The sequence below is a fragment of the Girardinichthys multiradiatus genome, chromosome 11 (assembly GCF_021462225.1).
Source record: "Girardinichthys multiradiatus isolate DD_20200921_A chromosome 11, DD_fGirMul_XY1, whole genome shotgun sequence".
NCBI classification, from domain to species: Eukaryota; Metazoa; Chordata; class Actinopteri; order Cyprinodontiformes; family Goodeidae; genus Girardinichthys; species Girardinichthys multiradiatus.
The window spans coordinates 19871671-19898309 of record NC_061804.1 but is presented as its reverse complement, the minus strand read 5'-3'; the positions used below and the strand labels follow the sequence as shown (position 1 = coordinate 19898309).

General features: G+C 39.0%; 2 protein-coding genes, 1 long non-coding RNA gene and 6 other non-coding genes across 9 annotated transcripts in view; all 9 read right to left on the bottom strand.

Annotated features, from left to right (window-relative positions):
* LOC124875986 (calpain-2 catalytic subunit-like) overlaps window positions 1-10719 on the bottom strand; it is a 67160-nt gene extending 56441 nt beyond the window's left edge. The window contains exons 1-4 of the mRNA XM_047378442.1: window positions 10501-10719; window positions 10314-10383; window positions 10103-10221; window positions 9890-10023 (exon numbers count right to left, since the gene is read on the bottom strand). Of these exons, the coding sequence (XP_047234398.1) occupies window positions 9890-10023; window positions 10103-10221; window positions 10314-10383; window positions 10501-10713 (536 nt within the window). The 5' untranslated portion in view covers window positions 10714-10719. The remainder of the gene's footprint in view (window positions 1-9889; window positions 10024-10102; window positions 10222-10313; window positions 10384-10500) is intronic.
* A 5516-nt stretch (window positions 10720-16235) lies between these two features.
* On the bottom strand, window positions 16236-20764 carry LOC124875985 (calpain-2 catalytic subunit-like). Its single transcript, XM_047378441.1, has 12 exons — window positions 20488-20764; window positions 20322-20391; window positions 20111-20229; window positions 19898-20031; window positions 19533-19707; window positions 19369-19443; window positions 18035-18120; window positions 17877-17951; window positions 17217-17377; window positions 16857-17002; window positions 16756-16767; window positions 16236-16660 (listed from the first exon to the last, which is right to left on the bottom strand). The coding sequence occupies exons 1-12, from the start codon at window positions 20719-20721 to the stop codon at window positions 16445-16447; spliced, it is 1503 nt and encodes a 500-aa protein (XP_047234397.1). The 5' UTR covers window positions 20722-20764; the 3' UTR covers window positions 16236-16444.
* Window positions 20765-23812: 3048 nt separating this feature from the next.
* Window positions 23813-26582, bottom strand: LOC124876584. Its single transcript, XR_007040326.1, has 9 exons — window positions 26479-26582; window positions 26016-26075; window positions 25774-25822; window positions 25499-25571; window positions 25125-25173; window positions 24835-24907; window positions 24490-24520; window positions 24254-24306; window positions 23813-24003 (listed from the first exon to the last, which is right to left on the bottom strand). It is a non-coding gene; the product is annotated as an uncharacterized LOC124876584 (long non-coding RNA).
* On the bottom strand, window positions 24376-24448 carry LOC124877026. The gene has a single exon (XR_007040434.1). It is a non-coding gene; the product is annotated as a small nucleolar RNA SNORD65 (small nucleolar RNA).
* Window positions 24589-24665, bottom strand: LOC124877031. The gene has a single exon (XR_007040439.1). It is a non-coding gene; the product is annotated as a small nucleolar RNA SNORD49 (small nucleolar RNA).
* LOC124877028 lies at window positions 24990-25061 on the bottom strand. Its single transcript, XR_007040436.1, has one exon. It is a non-coding gene; the product is annotated as a small nucleolar RNA SNORD65 (small nucleolar RNA).
* LOC124877030 lies at window positions 25256-25327 on the bottom strand. Its single transcript, XR_007040438.1, has one exon. It is a non-coding gene; the product is annotated as a small nucleolar RNA SNORD49 (small nucleolar RNA).
* LOC124877027 lies at window positions 25654-25725 on the bottom strand. The gene has a single exon (XR_007040435.1). It is a non-coding gene; the product is annotated as a small nucleolar RNA SNORD65 (small nucleolar RNA).
* LOC124877029 lies at window positions 25905-25976 on the bottom strand. Its single transcript, XR_007040437.1, has one exon. It is a non-coding gene; the product is annotated as a small nucleolar RNA SNORD49 (small nucleolar RNA).
* Window positions 26583-26639: the final 57 nt, after the last annotated feature.

Genomic DNA, 26639 nt, shown 5'->3' with positions numbered 1-26639 from the left:
TTTTAAAGGTGTGTGTTTGATTCTGGTGCTAAGCTATCAGCTTCTTTTGTTAGCTTGAACTGCTAACAGCTAATGAAACACAATTAAGCTCCATTTCTCCAGAAAGATTTGACTCTTTTCCAAAATATTTCCTTAATAATATTTCTTTAAATATTATTTTAATAAATAAAGGCAGCTAATGAGACACCATTGAGAATTGGTCATCCAGAAGGTTGGTTTTATTCAGCAGATCATTCTTTAAAACATTATTTTATTAAAATAATATTTATCAGATCTTGCATTGTGAATGGTTGTCTAAATGTATGCTGATTATTGCCCAAGTTGGTTTCAAGACTAACTTCACTTCACTTCCAGATTCTTCAAGATAATCCTTGGTTCTCAAACATAAACATTGCATGGTAATGTTGCATCACTCTTTTCGGTCATAATTTCCAATCATCTTTAATCAACTTGTTTATATTGTACATAGCCCATTAGTCTTCCCTATTCTTTAATTCTGCTTGGTAGTTTAGTTGGATTGTTTTAGCATAGTAAAGAGTTTGTTGATTGAAATATCTTTGACTTTGAGTTGACTTATTTTTGTTAATAAATTCTTGTATTTTAAGAAATTGAGTGAATTCATTCCATGTATGTGCAGAGTTTTGCTGTTCAATAATGTCACAGCTCGTCTCACACCTTTCTATTTTGTCCTAATACCGCTGGTATTCACAGGACAACCCTTAACAGACCGAAATATTATTTGATAAAATATTAAAATATTAATATTAAATATTAAATAATATTCTCAGATTAATACTCACAACACGGCTGATCTGGGGTGCAACAAGCAAACCCACTCCAGCTCGCCTCCTCTCCCCGTGGGCCACTCCAGAGTAGAAGAGAGTCCAGCCCCTCTCGAGGAGATGGGTTCCAGAGCCCGACTATTTCTAGTCAATATCTCTTGACCTCCCACACAAGCTCAGGCTCCTTCCCCCCCAGCGAGATGACATTCCACGTCCCTAGAGCAAGCCTAAGCATCCGGATACCTTCGTCTGCCGCCCAATCCTCTTTGCACCGGTCCCTCACGGTTCCCCCTGCAGGTGGTGGGCCCACTGGGGGATGGCCTCGCGTCTCTCATTTGGGCTTGGCCCGGCCGGGTTCCACAAGGAGCAACCTGCCAACCAGGCGCTCTCCAGTGACTCCCGACACCAGGCTTGGCTCCAGGGTGGAACCCTGGCTCCGCCTTACCGGGCGATGTCATGTGCCTCGGTCTAGTATTCCTCATGAAGGATTCTTGAAAAAAAATCTAACCTCAAATAATTTGCCCTTTGTGTTTATGTAGTATTTTCTGATGTTTGCATGCTAATTGTGAAGTCTTTGTACAGAAACCATCAAATGTCTGATGTTTTGTTGTGGGTTTCCATACCTGGAATGGTATTCACATTTGTCTTGGTTCTACGATCAGAAAGACCATATATATATTGTCATTCTAGTCTTCTAGTGTGCAGGCAAAAAAAACCATTGAAACAGATTTCATTGGTCTGCTGATCTAACAGAGTTTCATAGATTCCCCTAAAGAGTGCCGTTGATAAAGAGAGAAACCACTCAATTTAATTCTATGAAACATCTTGCAATGGTGGGGAGAGTAAAGATACCTTTTAATAAGAATTATTGAAATCAGGCTGAGATGAGCAGACAGGAATATGGGAACGGACAGCAAAATACAACAAAGGTAAAGTAGATTAGCTGGACAAATACCCAAAGCTCAGGACCGTACTGCTTCAGATTTTCAGAGAAACATTAAAGTGAAAAGACATTCAGAAAATATCGTGGAAGGACACAATTATTAAATGGTCACATCTTAAATATGCCTTAGTAAAAGAGAAATGGTTTCTGCTTTATAACCAATTTAAAGACTGACACAGATTAAGGTCAGTGATATCCTATTTCTTAAGATAATGATATATTGGTACATTTAAAGCAATGTAAGAGCATAAAAGAGCATAAAACTCCTGAATTTGAGGAAAAGCAGGATACCACATATTGTGTGAAAGAAGTATCATCATAGAATTACTGATGTCCTCGCACCATCTTAACTGGTTCCTTGGAGTAGGTTGTGATGATGAAGCTTGCAGTCATGTTGGGCTTGTATGTGTAGGGAATGATCAAGTACTCCCCTGCCTGCAAGCTGTGCGACTCGATCCATTCCCTAGTTGCAGCAAACCTACTGACACATAAGCGCCCTTGAAGAGTAAGGATGGAAGTCGGCCTCTAGGAGCCTGAGAAAGTCCAAAAATGATGTATTTTGTTTTATTTTTCTTTACGTATAAGCTTTATCTTTGATTTTGTCCTTCGAAAATTGTCTTTGTTTACCTCTGGTGGCACCTGATCAAAATCAAGAAAAAAACAGGAAATTAGAAATGACTTTTACCCCAAGCCGATATTCACCGCTGACATGAACACAACCTCTGACCTTGTAGATGAAGAAGCCCATCTGATGATATTGAACTTTTCTACGATGTTCTTCATCAGGCTTCTGCAGCAGAGACAGCAGGACATTGATCCCTCCCTTATTTTCTTTCAACTTGAGACGATACTGTGGATTTGTCCAAAACTCATCTGTGGAAAAGTGTGAACAGGTGTGCCATGAAAAGCTTGTTATATTCTCATATTTTAACTGTAACCCTCTTATATCTTTCCATGCAACAAGAAATCCTGTTTAGGCCAAAATTATAGTTAAGTGCATCCATGCAAAAGCACAAAAAACCTGTTGGCTGTAACAACAGCAATCTATCAAAATATACAGAGTAATATTTTAGAAATTAAAAACCCACTTGTTTTTCTATCTGAGCCCCCAGCAGATTTGCCTTCCTCCCAGCAGTCTTCTGCCTGTGAACAGATCCACTGACTCTCTAGGTCACCATCCACAAAGTTGGGACTCTCGCAACAAATGTACATTTCCTCATAATAGACACAGAAGTCCTCCATCGTCATCCTGAAAGACCAATGAACAAGACTTGAGGTGAGTTCTTTCAATGAAGATTTATACATTTTGAATTGATTATAAATTTAGAGATTAAATTACTTTAAGACTTTGAGGTTTGCAGTGACCTTTTTTATGCAGCCAAAAATTTATTTTGAGTGTGCTACACAGCTTCTGCCAGCAGGGGGCACATTTGGACCTGAGTGCACACAGGGTGCTTAGAAGGTTGTGGGACAAGCAAAGGTTTATTAAGTTTTCTCCCATTCCTCCACCAGAGGGCGTTTGAGTAGTTGGAATTGTCAATATTTGAATCGAGACTTTAATGTACTTTTAAGCACAGAAAATTGTATGAAGTAAGAGGGAGTCAAGTTTAGCCTAAGCCAGCTCAGTTATGGTTCAGATGCAAACACACCTTCCATTTCTGCTACCTGTGCGACCCCTTTTCTTTTCCAATGGTTATAATCAGTCTGACAGAGAGAGTATAACAATGGCCACCAGTGGGCTCTAGATGGATAAACTTTCAGTTTATTATTTACTTATTACCCCTACAAATAGCCCTTTAAAAAATGGCCAAACTCTTAACACTCAGTAGTTTATTCTAACCTCCCAAACAACACTGCACCATTCCAAACCCTTTGTGCAGTGCCTTTTGTCATGCCCACAGTGTATGTGCGGATTGTGTGTGTGTGTGTGTGTGTTCTTGTACTTGTTGCTGAGTGAGAACCATTTTTCGTATTTTTATCGCAAAGTGAGGACATTTTGACAAAGTGAGGACATTTTCCTGGTCTTCACTTTTTCAAATTCTGTTCTTGGGAGAGGGGTTAGGTTTAGGACTAGGGTATGAATTGAGTTATTGATAGGGTTAGGGTTAGGTATTAACTGGTTAGGGTTAGGGTCAGGGTTAAGCACTAAAAATCAAGGAAAATTAATGGAAGTCAATGGAAGTAACCGAAAAGTCCTCATAATGATAGTAAAACACGGATGTGTGTGTGTGTGTGTGCTGTTTTTTCCCTCTGCTCAGGGCGTCACTGGCAGGTGTTGCCTCACCGATGTGGCTGATCAAGAGCCTAATCAACAGGGCTTCAAAGGGAGCTGGAACCTGGAGGGAGGCGTCAGCTCGTTTGCTTCACCAGCATGGTAACTGACCGTGTGTGCAGCTCTCTGCATGTTTGTAAGCCCTGTTCTCATCATGTTTGATTTTTCCTGCTTCCTCAGTCACCGACCCTGATGATCCAAGGTTCCTGCTCCACATGCTGTCCAAGCGAGAATTGGATACTGCATCAAACCGATCCCGCCGTGAGTCTCCCTACCATTCCTGTCTCCAGCCCTGTCTCTCTGAAAGTGTCTCTCGGAAGAGACCTAACTTTTGTCCACCTGCCTGTCCACCCTTTGGCTTTGTAAGGCCCAACAAAGACGCTCCAATTCAAGGACCCAATCAAGGGGAAGAAACATCATCAGCGCCGCAACTCACACTCTCTGCTTGCCTTCGTCACTGTGGACAGACTAACCCCTCCAACAGACTCTCCGCACCACCCGACAGTAAGTCTGGCTCAGCTTCTTCCTTTTAAACCATCTCCATTTTTTCCGAACCAAACTGACCCAACTCCTCTCCTCCCCAGTGAAGATCCTGATTCCTTGCCATACCAGTCAGAGTTCTAGTCCTGCCAGATTTCACATCTAAATAAACCTTTTAAAACGCTGTGCTGCTCTCGTGGTTGTGTTCCTCTCAGAGTTGAAATTAAAATGCTCATTATGACAGAACGGGCTGACCAAACAGACTCTGAGGCACAACTACGAGGTGCGCTGTCCCACCAAGGCATCTTTTTAGGGCAGCACGATTCACTTCTTCATTCACTCATTCAACAACAAACTGAGATTCAACAAGCAGTTAATTTCATGGCTCACCAACGTCAAAGCATTGTCTCCAGGTTTTCTTCCCCGTCTTCTAACCATGCTCCCTCTTCTCTTCCCTCAGTTCAAGCACCGTCCACTCCTGTCCAGACTCCAGCCCCTGTCTAGTCACAGGCCGTAAACCAAGAAATTGTTTCTCCTTCTCCTGAACCTTTCTCTGGGGATCTGGAGAATGCAGAGGATTACTCATGCAATGTACCCTTGTTTTTCGACGTTCCCCACGGTCCTTCCTGGATGATGTAACAAGACCATAAGGCATAACACACCCTCCATTTCTGCTACCTGTATGACCCCCTCTCTTTTCCAATGGTTATAATCAATCTGACAGAGAGAGGTATTCCAATCGTTGTGGTTTTTAGTATAACAATGGCCATCAGTGGGCTCTAGATGGACAAACTGCCTACTTTTAAGGCTAGGCTTAAAACTTTCCTTTTTATAAAGCTTATAGTTAGAGTGGCTTAGGTTATCCTGAGCTATCTCCGTAGTTATGCTGCTATAGGCTTAGGCTGCTGGAGGACATAATGACAACTTTCACCCTCTTCGCTACATTCTCACACTACTCTCCAATTTTGCATTATTTGCTGTTATTTCAGCTTTCAACTTTGTTCTCTCTTTTCTCTTCCTGGAAGCTCCACCTGGCCTGACTCTGTGTCTACCTGTGACACCTTTCTGGAGAGGGGCATCGTCCGAGCTTCTGCTGGCAACAACTTAATGCTCACCCTCTAACGATGACCCACATGGCCCTGTCTTTTAGTGTTAGATATAGCTACTGACTGAGCTTTTACTGTAACTAATTATATGTGCTCTCTTTCAGACTCTAACCTTGAAAACTGGCTCAGAGTTTTTCTGTTCTTTCTTTCTAGGTGAAATGACTAAAGGAGCTACATCCATTAAAATTTACTTTTCCTTCCCATAGAAAGTACTCCTGGATCAGTGCTTCTTTGTTCTCTTTGTGTCTCTGCTCTGTTCTCTCAAAACCCCAGTTGGTCGTGGCAGATGGCCGCTCACACTGAGCCTGGTTCTGCTGGAGGTTTCTTCCTGTTAAAAGGGAGTTTTCCCTCTCCACTGTCGCCACATGCATGCTCAGTATGAGGGATTGCTGCAAAGTCAACGCCAGTGACTGTCCACTGTCTCTACATGCTCATCCGGGAGGAGGGAATGCTGCAAGTCACTGACTGGATGCAATCTGCTGGATTTCCTTCGATAGAAAACCTTTTTATCCAATTTGAATAAATAACTGAATCTGACTGCACTGTTCAATGATTACCTGACTTTTGTGAAGTGCCTTGAGACGACATGTGTTGTGAATTGCGCTATATAAATAAACTGAATTGAATTGAATTGAAACTGAATGATGTATGTAAGATTTCTTATATTGTGGGACTCCTCAGAGGACGTGCACTTAAATGGGCTGAAGCGATAATTGACGAGAGCACAATCCAGTTCTACTCATTTAAATAGACAGACTAACCCCTCCAACAGACTCTCCGCACCACCCGACAGTAAGTCCGGCTCAGCTTCTTCCTTTTAAACCATCTCCATTTTCTCCGAAGCAAAATAACCCTTCTCCTCTCCTCCCCAGTGAAGATCCTGATTCCTTGCCGTGCCAGTCAGAGTTCCAGTCCTGCCAGATTCTAAATAAACCTTTTAAAACATTGTCCTGCTCTTATGGTTGTGTTCCTCTCAGATTTTAAATTAAAATGCTCATTATGACACCTTGAGATAACATGTGTTCAGAATCAGAATCAGAATCAGAAAAGCTTTATTGCCAAGTACGTTTTTGGACATACAAGGAATTTGTTTTGGCGTAGTCGGTGCAATACAGTACAAATTAAACAGTATAAACATATCTACAATATAATATAAATATATGTGCACAGTTTTAAGTGAGTGAGAGTAAATGTAGAGCAGTATAAGATGCAAGAGCAATACAACAGTGCAGGTGATCATTGTGCAAGTAAAGCAGTGCAAGTAAAGCAGGAGTTCGAGCTGAGCGTTAATGTAACGCATAGAGTTACAGGTTACAGGTGTACTGTCAGCAAAAAAAGGGGGGGTGTGGGGGAAAGGGACAGTGTCAGGGTGGTTTCCGGGCTTTGTTAACCAGGCTGGTGGCAGATGGGAAAAAACTGTTCTTGTGGCGTGAGGTTTTGGTCCGGATGGACCGCAGCCTCCTGCCAGAGGGGAGAGTCTCAAAGAGTCTGTGACCGGGGTGGGAGGGATCAGCCAGAATCTTCCCTGCCCGCTTCAGGGTCCTGGAGGTGTACAGTTCCTGGAGTGACAGTAGACTGCAGCCAATCACCTTCTCAGCAGACCGAATGACACGCTGCAGCCTGCCCTTATCCTTGGCTGTAGCAGCGGCGTACCAGATGGTGATGGAGGAGGTGAGGATGGACTCAATGATGGCTGTGTAGAAGTGCACCATCATAGTCTTTGGCAGGTTGAATTTCTTCAGCTGCCGCAGGAAGAACATCCTCTGCTGGGCTTTCTTGATGAGGGAGCTGATGTTTGGCTCCCACTTGAGATCCTGGGAGATGATGGTTCCCAGGAAGCGGAAAGATTCCACAGTGTCAATTGTGGAGTCACAGAGGGTGATGGGGGCAGGTGGTGCTGGGTTCTGCCTGAAGTTCACAACCATCTCCACTGTCTTTAGAGCGTTGAGCTCAAGGTTGTTCTGGCTGCACCAGTCCAACAGATGGTCCACCTCCCATCTGTACGCAGACTCATCGCCATCAGAGATGAGTCCGATCAGGGTGGTGTCGTCCGCAAACTTCAGAAGCTTGACAGACTGGTGTTGTGAATTGGTGCTATATAAATAAAACAGAATTTAACTGAATTGAATTGAAATCCCAGATATCTTAAAAGTGTTCATACCAAGTGTGTATATAACACAAAACCCAAAGCCCTATTTCAAACCAAGAATGAGACTTGTTAAAAATAATACAGTATGTAGCAGAAATGCTGACTAGACGGTTTGGTGAATGAAGTCAAGATCTCAGATGTAAAGTTTTGTTGTTGTGTTCACCAGAATTCTCCGTCATCTTTCACTTCCACACACTTGGCCTGGACCTCACTGCTCACAGTGCTCCACAGCACCGACCTGCAACACAAATCAGCTTTACCACAAAACTAGATGCTTTTTAGAGCTGCACAGCAGATGACAGACAACTTAATGGCTCCTACTTGTCACTCCAGTCTCCGATCCACTCCCCCTTACCCCAGGGGTTCCAGATCCTCACCAGCTTCACCTTTTTTCCTCGGCTCTCCACCTAAACCAACATATAAGAGTTGCTGAACATTACAAAACCCAGTTCTTTTCCAGTTTTCAGAGATTTAACCAAAGTAATACAGTATTGGTCAACAGGATGACTGTCATTGTGCACTGCAAAAGTCTGGCCTTTATGGAAAAGTAGCAAGAGGAAATGCAAGACAAATCCCTCTCCAGGGGCTCTCTTACTGGAGGAGAGCTTCTTCTCATGTAGGTTTGTAGCCCTGCTGCAGCCCTTATTGTTTTGGTGAACTGTTTTACTTAAGATATTTTGTATTAGATCAGGATGCTTAGCAGTTCTTTTCTGCCATTTTATTACAACTAGTTTTCTCCTGTTTTGTGGCCAGTCAGGAGCTTAGGCACTGTACTTTTTTTATTAGACAATAATTGCTTTATTTCCAGTTTAGAGGGGGTATTTTGTTTGTTGTTCTTACCTTGGAGACCCTGAAGCTTATTGCCTCCTTTTGTTTGTTGGTTTATGTGTAAAACTCATCAATTGTGAAAATAAATCATTTTTAAATACTGAGCTGAGTTTTGTTCAGTACTTTTGAGTTAATGGATCTGTTTTTCATTCTATACATTTTGTGTTACAGCCTGTCCCTCCTTGACTTTCAGGTTTATAACAACGAGCCTCGCAGGGAACACAGCTAACAGATGGAGAAGATAGGACCAAACCAGAACCTTTTGGACTACATCATCTCCAGCTTTTTAGACTGAACCCAAATCTTTCAAGGTACTAAATTTCCTTCACCCAAATAAGAAAATCAATATTTATCAATGCAGCATTTAGGTAACTAACTACTTTTTGTAATTTTGTCCTTCTGAATGTCTTTTCAAGATAAATAAACAAAGTAGGAACTTTTTATATAATAATAAAACGTTTTGCTCCATAAGCCTAAATTTAAAATAAATGTGAAATTGTTCAACCGTAAAGCTAATCTGTGTAAAATAAAAAGTCAATATTTCATAACAGCTGCTTGAATTCACATTTTTAAACTTGCTATTATGTAATATAGATGAATGCCACAGACTTTTATTAGTAAAAACTTTCAGAAAAATGTCAATTCTTCTTCCACTGGTGCACTACTTTTGTTTATTTGTCTGTCACAAAATAATTATAAAATACATAGAAGTTTGTGGTTGTAACTTAAAAAACCAAAAACGCCCAAGGGAAATCAATACTTTTGCAGGGATCTGTAGCAGCATGAATGAAATATCAGACCTGCTTGACTCCAGTCACAGCAAAGGCGTGTCCGCCCACCAGACCAAACTCCTTAAAAAACGTCTTTCCTTTCTCCTGAAACAAAGATATTACTGTTTCTTGAGAAACCAGAGCCATTTATTGTACATTCACCTGACATTTTGAAACAAGTTTATGCAGTTTACCCCACCAAACGTCCCACATCCTAACATGGCGTTGCATTGGAAGGCTCGTTTCATAACGTCAAACAGGTCAGGCTGGTTTTTGGACAGCTTGTACTTCATGTTCACACCTCCGCTGAAGTCCTTGAAGGCCTCAGGGTTGTTGCCAGCAATCATGTCTCCATAAGATCCACAAAGCCTAAAGAAAAAGTTATTTTCAGTTTTCTTTAGACAGCGCTGATCTCATACTTTCATCAGGAAATGGATAAAATAATTTATTGGAAATCCTTCTCTGAACTTTCCCAGTAAGCTGAAATGAATGCATGCAAAATGTGAAATGGAAATATATTTTAACAGTACACATGACATATCGTATTGTAATCACATACTTTGCATAAGCCTTTTCCAGTAGTGGTGCCCAGAACTCGTCTCCAGACCTGGAGGACACTGACACGGGCTTCTTATATAGAGTTGGCAGCAAGTCATCTATGACAACGTCCACCCATTTTCCAAATCTCCAGAACTTGGAAAGAAAGTTTTGGAAGTAAGACATTCCTATCGTAACCACTAATTGTTATTAACAAATCTTTTCTCTTCTTTACCCTGAAGTGAAATATTCCTGCGTAACCATCATTGAAGTTTTGATCCTGGGGAACCACTTCCACCAATAAGGAATTACAAAGAGTCAGCGACCCGATGGATGAAAGGAACCAACAGTTTCCTGAAAAAAAGCATAAAGACCATATCTGTAGTTGCTCCCAAAAAAACTTTATCTGGCATTTTCATTATTTAACATAAGGTTTGTTTTCATACCAACTCTTCCTTGTTTGAAATCAAACCTTGAAAGCCCATCCACAATGAAAGCAGCAGCAGGATTAAGATCCTATCAAAGGTGAGACGTTTAAATCATTTTCTTTATTTCAAGGCAACTCACTCTAAAAACTTAAATATATTTTTAAAGATCATTCAGTGTACTTATGCGAGGTCTAAGCCACTGCACCTCTTTGAGTTGCTCCTCTGTGATTTTCCCTAGGTTTCCTAGAGAGCTGAGGTTTGCTGGGAACTCTTCATCCTGGAAAAGCTGGCCCTGACTGAACAGAGCCTTCTTCAGCTTCTTGTAGTCTTGATTTTTGAACTTCAAGGGGTTAGAGGGGCTTCCCGTTCCTCCGCTCTCATAGGTAGAGTGGATCATTTTTACACAGATGGATGCCATGTTGGAGAGCAGCTGCAGGACTAAACTGAAGGTTTGACTCAAAGATCAGTATTTATAGGTGGAGACAAACGGAGGAAGAAAAAAAAATCCTGATCTGCTTGAGCTGCATACCTGTCATGAGGTAATCTTAGCCTGTGCAGAGCAGCAGGCTGAATTCGATACCTAGCATTACAAAGCATATTTGTGCATGTTAGATTGCCTGAATAATTAGTGGCCCATAACAAAAAGGTAAGTCTTTGTGACATTGCATTGAAATAAAAGCCGTTTAACAGCAATGGATGTGGGGAGCTGAAGCATATGCAGGTTAACACACAGTCAAAAATGCAATGAAATGCTTGCGATCAGAAGAACCGTTCAACTCACTACAAAAGCAAAAGCACTAATGGTGTGCAATAAAAAATGTACACATCATGCACCAGCAATAAGCTAATAAAGTGTCACTAATGTGGTTTGATGCAGTATTATTGTCTAGAGTTCAGTAGCCTGACAGCTTGTGGATAATAACTGTCTTTAAGTCTTTGTGCATGCTGGCAGGCACCTGCACCACAAGCCAGAAGGTAGCAGATGGAAAAGTCCCTCATGACCTCTGCCATTCTCACCACCCTCTGTAGTGCTTTCCGTCTTTGACGGCTGCAGTTTCCGTACCATACTGATACAGCCCATCAGCAGGCTCTGAATAATGCACTTGTAGAAGTTTGTGAGGATGCTGGTGTTCATACCGAACTTCCTCAGCTGTCGTCGTCAGTCTTCGTTGGGCTTTCTTGACCACAGTGTCTGCATGTACTGTCCACGATATGCCCTCAGTGATGTGAACAATTAGAAGCTGCTGACCTGTTCCACCTCAGTGTTATAAATATAGATAGGAGAATGCAGGCCTCCAAGCTTTCTCCTATACTCCACTATCATCTCCTTAGTTTGGCTGACATTCAGAGAGAGGTTATTTTCCTGACACCAACAGGTCAGTGATTTCACCTTGTTCTTGTAGGCAATTTTGTCGTTGCCTGTAATGAGGCTCAAGATGGTGGTGTGAACAGCAAACTTGAGGATAACATTTGAGCTGTGCTTGTATTAAACATACTTTTCCATAAACCTACATTCTGTATCCCAATTGTGTATTTTCGTTGGACTGATATAATATTCTAATCCTAAATGTTTTCATTAGCTGTAAGTGGGAAATCATCATAATTATTAGAAATTAAAGCTTGAAAACATCAGTCTTTGTGTAATTATTCTATGTAATGTGTTTCCTCTAGTGAATGAAGTGACTAAAAAAGTAATTTTTCAATAATATTCTAATTTATTGAATATGACTGTAGATGTCAAAGCAAACCTCAAATGTTTGTTGCTTGTCAGTAATTTCAAATCTTACTCAAGACATCGTGGAACATGTAGTTGGACGCACTGGAACATCTTTTAGCAACCCAAGATTTGTTTCTGTAGAAAGAAACTAAATACTTTAATAGATGAAATTCTTCTTTGGATTGGTTTGTTGGTCATATGTCAAGATATGTTTTGTGATATTTCACAACCTGGTTCATGGGTTATGACACAAAATGGGAAAAAACACAAGACTACCAATTACAAATATTTATTTTAAAGAAAACTAAAAAATAGGTTTCCACTGTATGAAGTTAATCAAGTCAGTCATGTCAGTGTCAATGGGTGACAATAATGAATGTTAATGTTTTAGTGTTAAATTAACCAAACCAAAAAAATCTGACCCTGGAGGATCACCGTGACAAAGAGGGTAACAGGATCTCAACAACTCTGACCAGCCTCACCGTCCCATGGAATCAAAGCCTCTCCACAGCATGATGCTGCCACTGCTATATTTCTTCATTAGGAAGTGTGTGTCAGAGAGATTTACATTATTATTGTTCCCCTAAACATAGCATTTTGCATGTGGGACAAAAAGTAAAATTTTTGTCTCATGTGACCAGACCATCTTCTTCCACATATGTGCTGTGTCTCATGATTAACATGTGGCAAACACCTATGTTTGTTATCCTTACCACTCTCCCATAAAGGCCAGATTTGTGGAGTACATTAATAATAGTTAATAGTTGTCCTGCTGATAGATTCTCCCACCCGAGCTGTGGGAGCTCCTTTAGTTACCATGGGCCTCCTGGCTCCTCTGAAGATTATTTTTCTCTTTGCACGGACACTTGGTTTAGTTGGATGACCATGTCTTGGTTGGTTTGGTGTTGTGTGATATTTTATTTTCAAACAATGGAATAAACAGTGCTTCCTAAGATGTTTACAGCTTTAGATATTGTTTCATAACCTAACCCTGCTTTAAACTAGAAGTTAGCAAATATGCAACTGAAAACAACAGGCACTTCAGACTGTCCTCAGATGAACTGGTTGGATGGACATGTTGGGAAATATTGTGAAACAGTAACTTTTTGTTCATTCACATTTATTTTTTTTTCATCTCTTTTATTCTGTGGGTGATGAGTTCATTAAATAATTTCTGGTCCAGTCTTCTACTGCTTTCTGAATGCTCTCATGTTCGCATGTGTGCAAGAAAGATGTTGACAAACTCAACAAAATGCTGCAGTGAATAGTATTCATTCAAGTGATGACCTGTTCTTTGAATTATTTTCATAGAACAGGTCATCACTTCTTTGAAAATATTATATATTTATTATCCAAAGTATGTGTATCAGATATGGTGTTGATTACATTTTGTGGACAGGTGTGAGTGACTTGAACAAAGGTATACAGATGAATTTATGAACAGACCGTAATTTTTAGTTTGTTAAATCTTTACCAGTATGCAGCACAATCCACATTGATTGGCACACCTGGTAGGAATGTGTAGGAAACAGCCTTTAGATCATCTTTATTCAATATTGCACTGAACAATTTATAGAACTCTAACATTTCATGTGGGTGCAGTTAATCAATTATGAACATAACTTGTGGCACAGTTATTGGTTCCCATGCTGACTACTCTTTTTCAAGATGACAGCACTTAGTCTTCTGAAACATTTTGCAAGGGGTGGAGCAATCATAGAAAGGGATCTATGATCTTTATTTATTCTATGCACGATCTGCTGATCCTTTAGAGAATTATTCTCTTTTCAGCTCACACCGCTTGCTTCTTACAGGATTCAGACCTGGGTACTGAGATGACTGAGGAAGAAAGGTGATTTTTGTGCTGGTCAAAAATATCCTGGTATTTCAGATCCTGGTATTTCAGAAAGGTTTGTGATGCCGTTCAGTCAAACGGTGTCTAGTGGTTGTTATGGAGACCTAATTACCTAAATAATTTTTTTACTTGGTCATGTGCTACTAAATGAAAAGACAATTTTTTTTTTTTTTTTACACATCTCAAGGAGAAACTAGAATAAATTGGAGAAAAGAAAAACTGATACCTTTACTAATACGTTACACACATGCTGAAACAAGACATGGATAAAATGATTGTAATTTCAGCAACTCAATGGGTGGTCAGTTCAGGAGAACATCCAGAAGTAGATAACCAGCACTCTTATCTTTCAGTAATGTGGCTGAGGTGGACGTGTTTCGGCTAAAAGTCATCGGAAGCAAATTTGTAGATGACAGACATGGTTCTCAAACAATTCAAATATTGTGAAAAAGTTAAACATGGTAAACTCATGGTGTCACTAATCATCTAATTAACTCAAAACACCTGCAAAGATTTCTCAATGGATGGACTGAGGCAGGGTCAGAGCATCAAGAGTCACACACAGACGAATCATTCACATGAGATACAAACGTCACATTCCTCGTGTCAAGCTGCTCCTGAACCAGAGACAGGATCAAATCTGCAAGGAGTTTGCATGTTCTCCCCGTGGATGTGTGGGTTCTCTCAAGGTGGATAGTTCTGTAAGACACTACTAAAAAAAAGTTAATATATCTTGAAAATGTTGATGAGAACTTGCATGCCTGTACAATCAGAAGCACAAGGTTAACTTCCATAGGAGGTTTGCAAGGAGGAAACCTTTGATCTTTTAGAAAAACCCAACAATTGGCAGAGAGAATGTGGACAAAGGACCAGGACTTCTGGAGTAATCTTTCCTGGATAAGTTTAAACACAGAACACAAGACAAGTTTGGCATAAATCAAACCTCATACCAAGGGTTAGAGGCTGTAAATGTGAGACCATCTGAGAAAATGACTAAATGGCAACAAGAAACGCCTCACTGAAGTTATTTCAGCTAAAGGGGGTAAGCCTAGCTATTAGGGGATGGGGTGTCCTTTTTCCTCAGCTAGGAAACACATTCTTGTTGATGTATTTTAATTAATTATTAAAACAATATTATATTTTGTTTATGCAACTAAATAACTTCCTCTAACCACAGTTCAGGACTGTACTGCTTCAGACTTTCAGAGAAAAATAAAAGTGAAAAGACAATCAAAAAACATTGTGGAAGGACACAATTACCAAATGGTCACATTTAATATATAATTATGTATAATTTTGTAAAAGAGAAAAGGTAAACCTAATGTTGGAAAAAGTGAGGGTGTTTACCTCCTGAGTCTGAATCTTTATTAAAGTGGCTTCCTAATACTGGATATAACTTCTGAACTAACCTAATTAGTGATTTTTATTTTATTTTATCATTTATTTCTGTTTACGCATCACATGTCCCTAAAGGGCATTACAGAACACTAATAATGATAATAATAAATATACTGTAATGTGTTTAAAGACCAAAAATAGGGAGAGTTGTGGATGCATTTAATGTTTCAGAAATTCAGATTTAGTCAGTATTTGAACTTTCAACCTGTGAGCCCATCAATTATCTCTTTTTTTGCATCTGTACTTTCTTAGTTTGCTCATCATGCCAATTCTAGAGATCAGTTTATTTTTAGAAATGCTACAAATTTTGGTTTAACTCAACATGTTAAACAGCAAACACACAAACAGGGACATATTTTGGACTTGATCATCACTAAGGGTCTAAACATTTCCAAGGTGTCTGTAACTGATGTTGCCCTATCTGACCACTTTTCTGTTATTTTTGAAAGCATCATCTGCAATGACTCAGTTTACCAAAGAGACATTATAAGAAAACGCATCTTTAAGGACGGTGGTGCTGAAACCTTTAACCAGATTTACTCGTCTAATTTAGTTAAAAAACTTATTTGTTTAAAGTGGCCTTTGACTGTGCTGTCTAAACATTATAAATAAAGTTTTGAGTCCAACTTTCCTTTCATCTTATCTTATTGATCATTTTATCATATTTTTTTCATTTTTTATCTTTATCATTTTCATCTTATTATAGTTCTGCATTTTTATTCTCTTTAATTATTTGTGTAATTATTTAATTAACTATTTGCCACTGTAACGTACTTTCCCTATTATGTCTTTTTCTTTTTCTCATGTGTTGCACTTTGAATTATCTTGCTACTGAATTGTGCTATATAAATAAACTAGCCTTGCTTTACTAGAAGGAAGCTCATCCATTTACTTCACCGTTAAACAGGATGCTGTGCACATACAGAAATGACACATCCATACGTCAAGCTGAGAAACTGACCACAACCCGTTTCTTTATGTATTTATTTATTACATATAGTTGTTTTTGCTTTATTACCAATTTAAAGACTGATGCAGATAAACATTCATGAAATCTTATTTCTTAAGATAATGACATTGGTAGATTTATAGCAATGTAAGCGCAAAAAAAGTAACTCAAAACGAATTTGAGGAAAAGCAGGACACCACATATTGTGTGAAAGAAGTATTATCATAGAATTACTGATGTCCTCGCACCATCTTAACTGGTTCCTTGGAGTAGGTGGTGATGATGAAGCTTGCAGTCATGTTGGACTCGATTGTGCAGGGAATGATCAAGTACTCCCCTGCAGGCAAGCTGTACAACTTGATCCTTTCCCTTGTTGCAGCAAACTTACTGACAGATACGGGTGAAGCGCCCTCAAAGAGTGAGGATGGAAGTTGGCCTTCAGGAGCCTGAAAAAGATCAGAAAATGATGTGTTTTGTTTTATTTTTCTTTACATATAATCTTTATGTTTGATTTTGTTCTTTGAAAATTGGCGTGGTTTACCTCTGGTGGCACCTGATCAAAATCGAGAAAAAAAACAGGAAATTAGAAATTACTTTTACTAGAAGCTGATATTCATCAATGACTTGAACACAATCTCTGACCTTGTAGATGAAGAAGCCCATCTGATGATATTGAACTTTGCTGCGATGTTCTTCATCAGGCTTCTGCAGCAGAGACAGCAGGACATTGATCCCTCCTTTATTTTCTTTCAACCTGAGACGATACTGTGGATTTGTCCAAAACTCACCTGTGGAAAAGTGTGAACAGGTGTGCCATGTAAAGCTTGTTATATTTACATATTTTAACTGTAACCCTCTTATATTTTCCTTGCAACAAGAAATCCTGTTTAGGCCAAAATTATAGTTCAGTGCATCCATGCAAAAGCACAGAAAACCTGTTGGCTGTAACAACAGCAATCTATCAAAATATACAGAGTAATATTTTAAAAATTAAAAACCCACTTGTTTCACTATCTGAGCCCCCAGCAGATTTGCCTTCCTCCCAGCGGTCTTCTGTCTGTGAACAGATCCACTGACTCTCTAGGTCACCATCCACAAAGTTGGGACTCTCGCAACAAATGTCCATTTCCTCATAATAGACACAGAAGTCCTCCATCTTCATCCTGAAAGACCAATGAACAAGACTTGAGGTGAGTTCTTTCAATGAAGATTTATACATTTTGAACTGATTCTAAATTTAAAGATTAGATTGCTTTAAGACTTTAAGGTTTGTAGTGACTTTTTTATGCAGCCAAAAATGTATTTTGAATGTGCTACACAGCTTCTGCCAGCAGGGGGCAGATGAGTACCTAAGTGCACACAGGGTGCTTAGAAGGTTGCGGGACAAGGAAAGGTTTATTAAGTCCTCTCCCATTCCTCCACCAGAGGGAGTTTGAGCACTTTGAATTGTCAATATTTTAATCAACACTTTAATGTACTTTTAAGCACAGATATCCCAGATATCTTAAAAGTGTTCATACCAAGTGTGTATATAACATAAAGCCAAAGACCTATTTCAAACCAAGAATGAGAAAATAATACAGTATGTAGCAGAAATGCTGACTAGACGGTTTGGTGAATGAAGTCAAGATCTCAGATGTAAAGTTTTGTTGTTGTGTTCACCAGAATTCTCCATCATCTTTCACTTCCACACACTTGGCCCGGACCTCACTGCTCACAGTGCTCCACAGCACCGACCTGCAACACAAATCAGCTTTACCACAAAACTAGATGCTTTTTAGAGCTGCACAGCAGATGACAGACAACTTAATGGCTCCTACTTGTCACTCCAGTCTCCGGTCCACTCCCTCTTACCCCAGGGGTTCCAGATCCTCACCAGCTTCACCTTTTTTCCTCGGCTCTCCACCTAAATCAACATATAAGAGTTGCTGAACATTACAAAGCCCAGTTCTGGTGCAGTTTTCAGAGATTTAACCAAAATAATACAGTATTGGTCAACAGGATGACTGTCATTGTGCACTGCAAAAGTCTGGCCTTTATGGAAGAGTAGCAAGAAGAAATGCAAGACAAATCCCTCTCCAGGGGCTCTCTTACTGGAGGAGAGCTTCTTCTCATGTAGGTTTGTAGCCCTGCTGCAGCCCTTATTGTTTTGGTGAACTGTTTTACTTAAGATATTTTGTATTAGATCAGGATGCTTAGCAGTTGTTTTCTGCCATTTTATTACAACTAGTTTTCTCCTGTTTTGAGGCCAGTCAGGAGCTTAGGCACTGTACTTTTTTTATTAGACAATAATTGCTTTATTTCTAATTCAGAGGGGGTATTTTGTTTGTTGTTCTTACCTTTGAGACCCTGAAGCTTATTGCCTCCTTTTGTTTGTTCCTTTATACATAAAACTCATCAATTGTGAAAATAAATCATTTTTAAATACTGAGCTGAGTTTTGTTCAGTACTTTTGAGTTAATGGATCTGTTTTTCATTCTATACATTTTGTGTTACAGCCTGTCCCTCCTTGACTTTCAGGTTTATAACAACGAGCCTCGCAGGGAACACAGCTAACAGATGGAGAAGGTAGGACCAAACCAGAACCTTTTGGACTACATCATCTCCAGCTTTTTAGACTGAACCCAAATCTTTCAAGGTACTAAATTTCCTTCACCCAAATAAGAAAATCAATATTTATCAATGCAGCATTTAGGTAAATGTATTTTCTCTCTTATGACTACTTTTAGTCATTTTGTTCTTCTGAATGTATTTTCAACATAAAGAAACAAAGTAAGAGCTACACTTTTATACAACTATAAAATATATTGCTCCATCAGCCTTTACTAATTAAAAAAATAAAATAGATGTGAAATTGTTTACCCATAAAGCTAATTCACGGAAAATGAAGTCAATACTATGTAATAGCTGCTTGGATTCACATTTAAACTTGTTATTATGCAATATAAATGCATTCCACAGACCCTTATAAGTAAATACATTTGTGAAAAAATATTCAATTCTTCTTCCACTGGTGCACTACTTTCTTTTATTAGTCTGTCACAAAAAAAAATCTCAACAATACATAGAAGTTTGTGGTTGTAACTTGAAAAACCAAAAAGGCCCAATGGAAATGAATACTTTTGCAGGGATCAGCATGAATGAAATATCAGACCTGCTTGACTCCAGTCACAGCGAAGGCGTGTCCGTCCACCAGACCAAACTCCTTAAAAAACTTCTTTCCTTTCTCCTGAAACAAAGATATTTCTGTTTCTTGAGAAACCAGAGCCATTTATTGTACATTCACCTGACATTTTGAAACAAGTTTATGCAGTTTACCCCACCAAACGTCCCACATCCTAACATGGCGTTGCATTGGAAGGCTCGTTTCATAACGTCGAACAGGTAAGGCTGGTTTTTGGACAGATTGTAGTTCATGTTCAAGCCTCCGCTGAAGTCCTTGAAGGCTTCAGAATTGAGGCCAGCAATCATGTCTCCATAAGATCCACAAAGCCTAAAGAAAAAGTTATTTTCAGTTTTCTTTAGACAGCGCTGATCTCATACTTTCATCAGGAAATGGATAAAATAATTTATTGGAAATCCTTCTCTGAACTTTCCCAGTAAGCTGAAATGAATGCATGCAAAATGTGAAATGGAAATACATTTTAACAGTACACATGACATATCCTATTGTAATCACATACTTTGCATAAGCCTTTTCCAGTAGTGGTGCCCAGAACTCGTCTCCAGACCTGGAGGACACTGACACAGGTATCCTGTCTCGAGTTGGCAGCAAGTCATCTATGACAACGTCCACCCATTTTCCAAATCTCCAGAACTTGGAAAGAAAGTTTTGGAAGTAAGACATTCCTATCGTAACCACTAATTGTTATTAACAAATCTTTTCTCTTCTTTACCCTGAAGTGAAATATTCCTGCGTAACCATCTTTGAAGTTTTGATCCTGGGGAACCACTTCCATCAACAACGATTTGCAAAGAGTCAGCGACCCGATGGATGAAAGGAACCAGCAGTTTCCTGAAAAAAAAGCATAAAACCATATCTGTAGTTGCTCCCAAAAAAACTTTATCTGGCATTTTCATTATTTAACATAAGGTTTGTTTTCATACCAACTCCTCCTTGTTTGAAATCAAACCTTGAAAGCCCATCCACAATGAAAGCAGCATCACGATTAAGATCCTATCAAAGGTGAGACGTTTATATCAGTTCCTTTATTTCAAGGCAACTCACTCTAAAAACTTAAATATATTTTTAAAGATCATTCAGTGTACTTACGCGAGGTCTAAGCCACTGCACCTCTTCGAGTTCCTCCTCTGTGATTTCCTCTAGGTTTCCTAGAGAGTCGAGGTTTGCTGGGAACTCTTCATCCTGGAAAAGCTGGCCCTTACCGAGCAGAGCCTTCTTCAGCTTCTTGTAGTCTTGATTTTTGAACTTCAAGGGGTTAGAGGGGCTTCCCGTTCCTCCGCTCTCATAGGTAGAGTGGATCATTTTTACACAGATGGATGCCATGTTGGAGAGCAGCTGCAAAACTAAACTGAAGGTTTTACTCAAAGATCAGTATTTATAGGCGGAGACAAACTGAGGAAGAAAAAAAAAATCCTGATCTGCTTGAGCTGCATACCTGTCATGAGGTAATTTTAGCCTGTGCAGAGCAGCAGGCTGAATTCGACACCTAGCATTACAAAACATATTTGTACATGTTAGATTACCTAAATTAGTGGCCTCTAACAGTAAGTTAAGTCTTTGTGACATTGCATTGAAATAAAAACTGTCAGTCTTAACATAATTATTATGGAAACAACCCTAACGTCTAAAATGTAACAGCAGTGGAGGAGGGGAGATGAAATTATATTGCCTCCAACTCATTCCAAACTTTTATGTTAGAAAATTAACAACATTTTACCTTATAGATGTCAAAGCAAACCTCAAATGTTTGTCTGTTGCTTGCCAGTAATTTCAGAACTTGCGCAATAAATTGCGGAACGTGTCTTAACACGCACTGGAACGGGTGTTTTAAACATCTTTGAGCAACCCGAGATACCTTTCGATTTAAATAAACAAAACACTCTAACAGACTAAATGCTTCTTTGCATGGGTGATGTTTGTGCTGTAATTTGTTTAAGACATGTTCTGCTGCATTTCACAGCCTGGTTCATGGGTTATGATAAAAACATGGGAAACAAACACAAGACAAAAACATAATTACAAAAAATGAGGCGTACATTGTAAGAAATTAGTCAAGTCAGTCATGTCCATGTCAATGTGTGATAATGTTGAATGTCAATGTTGAGTGTTAAATTAAGCAAACCAAACAAATCGAACCCTGGAAGACAAACGTGGCAAAGATGTGGGAAGACTTAAGCTCCCCTCTTTGTCCCTTGCTGCATAGCATGCCGGCCTTTGTATATCGGTGGAAGTCTAACTCAGGTTTTTTTCTAGATTGCCTGCAGGACATTTCCTCAAATAATTCAATACCCACCAGGGCCGTCACAGAAGTTTCACCTGAAACAACTCCAGTCGTGTTCCATACACTTTAAAAAGAAGTTGATCCCAATCTATGCATGACAACATGTATCCCTAACATTTGAATTTACTAAACTCAAAAAAAGTGCATTAAAGACAGGCTGTTGGTTATTGCATTTATAGATTGGAGATAGTAGGAGTGCTTAATGTTGATGCATTTAAGGACTAGGACTCAATATTTTGTAAATTGATAAAACAATCATTTACATTTCTAAAAGCATTCTTTGTTTACAGCATTTTTTACACCTGCCTAAAACTTTTGCACAGTATTGTATAAGCTTTATCAAAAAAGGAAAGTTTAATACCTAGCCTTAAAAGTAGACAGTTTCAGTCTGAGTAGACTGAAACTGGGAGTTTTTCAGTGTTTATAAGACGAGACGTTTCAACACTGTTCATTTGCACGAAATACCTCGTAGAACAATGTCATTGTTGTAAGACTGCTGTTACAGTTTCTAGCAATACGAATGAAAAAAGGCACAAAACTGGAATGCTCGAAGATGATGTAAACTCTGACATCCCAGTTTCGACTTCCGAGGCTAATGGAACACAGCATAAAAGCCTCTCCACAAGATGATGCTGCCACCGCTATGTTTCATAATTAGGAAGTGTGTGTCAGAGGGATTTACACTATTATTGTTCCACTAAGCATAGCATTTTGCATGTGGGCCAACAAAAAGTTACATTTTTGTCTCATGTGACCAGACCATCTTCTTCCACATATATGCTGTGTCTCATGATTAACTTGTGGCAAACACCTATTTATGTTCCCCTTACCACTCTCCTATGAAGGCCAGATTTGTGGAGTTCATGGTTAATAGTTGTCCTGCCAATAGATTCTCCCACCCGAGCTGTGGGAGCACCTTTAGTTACCATGGGCCTCCTGGCTCCTCCAAAGATCATCTTTCTCCTTGCACAGATTCTTGGTTTAGTTGGATGGCCACGTCTTGGTTGGTTTGGTGTTGTGATAGTCATTTTATTTCCAAACCATGGAATATAAACGTCTTGCCGGAGATTTTAGTGAGGTTATTCCATCAATAATTATCAGCCTTAACATAATTACTCACTTCTGTCAGTGTGCCCCAGGGCAGCTGTGGCTATAATATAGCCTACCACTGTCACTGTGTGAATGTGTGTATAAAGCACTTTGAGGGTCTCTGGGAAGCGCTATACAAGTGTATCCCATTTACCATTAATTAGATTTAATTAAATCCTACTCAGCATGGATAATGCTCCAAATGTTCCAAAGATGAAACCTCTGACCCTACAGTTTTAATTTGAGCCATTGGACCCAGCAACAATTTCCATGCCATCTCCCTAGTTTAGGTGAGCATTTCAATTGCAGTGTCCTGTTCTTAGCTCAGAGTGACAGGTGTGGTCTTCTACTCTTAGGTATGACAAGTAGATATCAGAGATGGTGTTTTAAATAACTTGGTTGTAACAAGGTAGTTTTGTCAGTAAGCTTCGTTTAAAGGCATTTTCACCCACACCGTTGCCAGAATGGTTTTTTTTAATCTCATGCATTCAAAAGGCATTACTGTTTGGAAAATTCATAATATTCTGACAAGTAGATCTGGCAGCTACAGCATGTGCAGTTGGCTTTCTGATAGTTTTAACTTCAGAAAGCAATATTCACATCTTAATGTTGAAACACTAAAGTAAAGTCTTTCAATTAGGTGATTTACATTTGTAACCTAGTGGAATAGCGAGTGTTTATTTTGAACATCATTAGGATAGAAAGATCCACACATTTCTGAAGACAACTCTATGGTTTCTCAAATCCAAACGTTAGCTTCATAAGCCAACTTTTGGATCAAATATATCTTTGGCACTATAAGGTTAGGATTTTATCAACTTTATAAACATGAACAGGGTCAAATATTTTTACAACTTTCATTGATTTCATTTACATGTTAAAACCAGCGATCCTGTTTTTTAACCATTTCTCAGTTGGTTTAAAGAATCGGTTTACTCATAAATGTTGCCTTTTAATAAAATTCATTAAATAGGTAATGTTATTCACATGCTGGGCAGGCTTATTAAAGCAATCCAAATCAGAATAAAACAGACACACGTCAAGTTAAATTTTTATCCTTTATTTTATCATCGTAGATGTTTCTTACAAGAGTTTAATAAATAAAAACACTGCTTCTCAAAAGAACTTAAAGGATTGTACATTAGCATGAGCAAAGTGATTCCATGCAAGCAGGTTTTAATGATGTCAGAAGGGAGTAGTCAGCTCTTTGCTCCAATGTTCATTTGCTCCACCACCTGAGCAAAACAGATCAGTTAGATTTTAGGCAGGACATTTGTAACCAACCAAATACACAACTGCCACTTGCTATTCCCTTCTAATTGGAGGGAGTGGTTTCTAGCGTATTCAATACTTATGATGCAATAACTCATGTTTCCTAGAAGGGGAAACCTTTTGTACAAACAAAGTACATTAAACATTCGCTTGATTGTCACTGAAAATGTCACGCTGTCATTTCCTTCTGATTAAATTAAATGTACATCTTACCACATTGAGCTTGCAGTCTCATGGCTGAAGTGCTGCAGGCCTTGTGCCTGAGCCTTAAGGATAAAAACAGATGATTAGTCTCCCAATAAAATCTTGAGATCATTTGATGCTTCCACTGAAATGTTCAGAAAACCAAGAGTCACCACTGTACAATCTGCCGGTAATTCCAGCTTTTCAGTTTAGTTTTCATCACAACAATGCATCCCAGTAAAACATGCATTACAACTAATAATTACCTTTCACTCTGATCCATGTGTTCAGGGTCACCTGCAGAACAAAATTGAGAAGTTAGACCAGAAATACTCCTGCTAGAAATAATCAGATACATTTTAATGACTCAGAAAACTGGATCAGAACAATCGTCAGTTGTCGCATCAGACGGCACTTCCTATTCCAGGTTTTCATCACTGATCATGCGGCTAAGAATTAAAAGGTCTGACCAAACAATGCTAATTTAATTTCTTCCCCATTTAATGCCTTTAAACTGAGATCAGACATATGCAGAGAATCATTTGAGACAACAAAGATTTTACTGTGCAAAATGTATGCTTTGAATTTGTGAATGTTGTACTAGAACTTACAAGGTCCACTTCAAACGCTCCATTTTTCAGAGAGAGCGCCACATTTCCGGATTAATCTCATCCAGGTTAACACCTTCAAAGAGAAAATATACAAATTAACAAATAGGTAAACTGGCAGTGACTAGTCCACAAAATAAAAGTTACTGCTGTTTACAGTTCAGGAAACAAGTGATCAACACTGCACAATCTGCCGGTAATTCCAGCTATTAGTTTAGGTTTCATCATAACAAAAAGCAGCAAGTTTATACCAATAAAACATAAAAAAAAAATAAAAGAAAAGAAAAACCCACTTGCTTCGATCTTTACTCCAACTTCCTCATCTTGCAGGAAACACAAAGCCTGATAAAGAATGAATATTTAGTTTCATTAAAAGGATTAAGTGTCTCGTACATATTTAAACCAAGTTCAGGTTTGAGGCTCAGAACAGTGAGCGAGAAACATCGTCAGTTGTCGCATCAGACGGCACTTCCTATTCACAGTTTTCATCACTGATCATGCGGCTAAAAATTAAAAGGTCTGACCAAACAATGCCAATTTAATTTCTTCCCCGTTTAATGGCTTTAAACTGAGTTCAGACATATGCAGAGAATCATTTGAGGCAACATAAAGATTTTACTGTGCAAAATGTATGCTTTAAATTTGTGAATGTTGTACTAGAACTTACAAGGTCCACTTCAAACGCTCCATTTTTCAGAGAGAGCGCCACATTTCCGGATTAATTTCATCCAGGTTAACACCTTCAAAGAGAAAATATACAAATTAACAAATAGGTAAACTGGCAGTGACTAGTCCACAAAATAAAAGTTACTGCTGTTTACAGTTCAGGAAACAAGTGATCAACACTGCACAATCTGCCGGTAATTCCAGCTATTAGTTTAGGTTTCATCATAACAAAAAGCAGCAAGTTTATACCAATAAAACATTAAAAGAAAAACCCACTTGCTTCGATCTTTACTCCAACTTCCTCATCTTGCAGGAAACACAAAGCCTGATAAAGAATGAATATTTAGTTTCATTAAAAGGATTAAGTGTCTCGTACATATTTAAACCAAGTTCAGGTTTGAGGCTCAGAACAGTGAGCGAGAAACATCGTCAGTTGTCGCATCAGACGGCACTTCCTATTCACAGTTTTCATCACTGACAAAACTGAATTAAAACAGATGCACCTTGCATTTACTCACCTTGAGAGGCAGCTAGCCTAAGAAATGAATGAATTGATATATCCAGTAGATTCATGCTTCCTGAAAGGAGGAAGGAAAAAAAATGCCTTAAATAATTTGCAACAAGAAGCATAAATGCTGCATTTAATTAATCCGCTCATACAAGATGCCTAAATAAAACATAAGGTCGGAGGAATATATCTGCCTAGCTAGTTTTCATACCAGCTATAGATCAGGCCTTCCAGCAACACTAATATTAATTTATACGGGGAACAGTTGGTAATTCAAGAAGATAAACATTAGATTATTGCAGAAAAGCAGATGCTTAACGCCGGCATCGACCACGTGGCTGGCTGAGGCCTATTCAAGTAAAAGCTGCAGCAGCTAATAAACAACCGCGATGTTTTAATACACAAACCTGCAAATAAAGCAAATCATATTGGTTTCAAAACAACTTGCATTTGTATTTACAAAACTGTCTGACCTGATAAATGTAAAGTTTCCCGTCTGACAACGTCCAAGACGAAAGAGCAGAAGCGAAAAGGAGGGACTAGGAGGTTGGTGTGCTTTTTAAATCCTGACTGTCGCAGTAATATGACGTCATCAGCCCCTTTTTCAAAGCTTATTTCCTGTATCTTAAAAAAA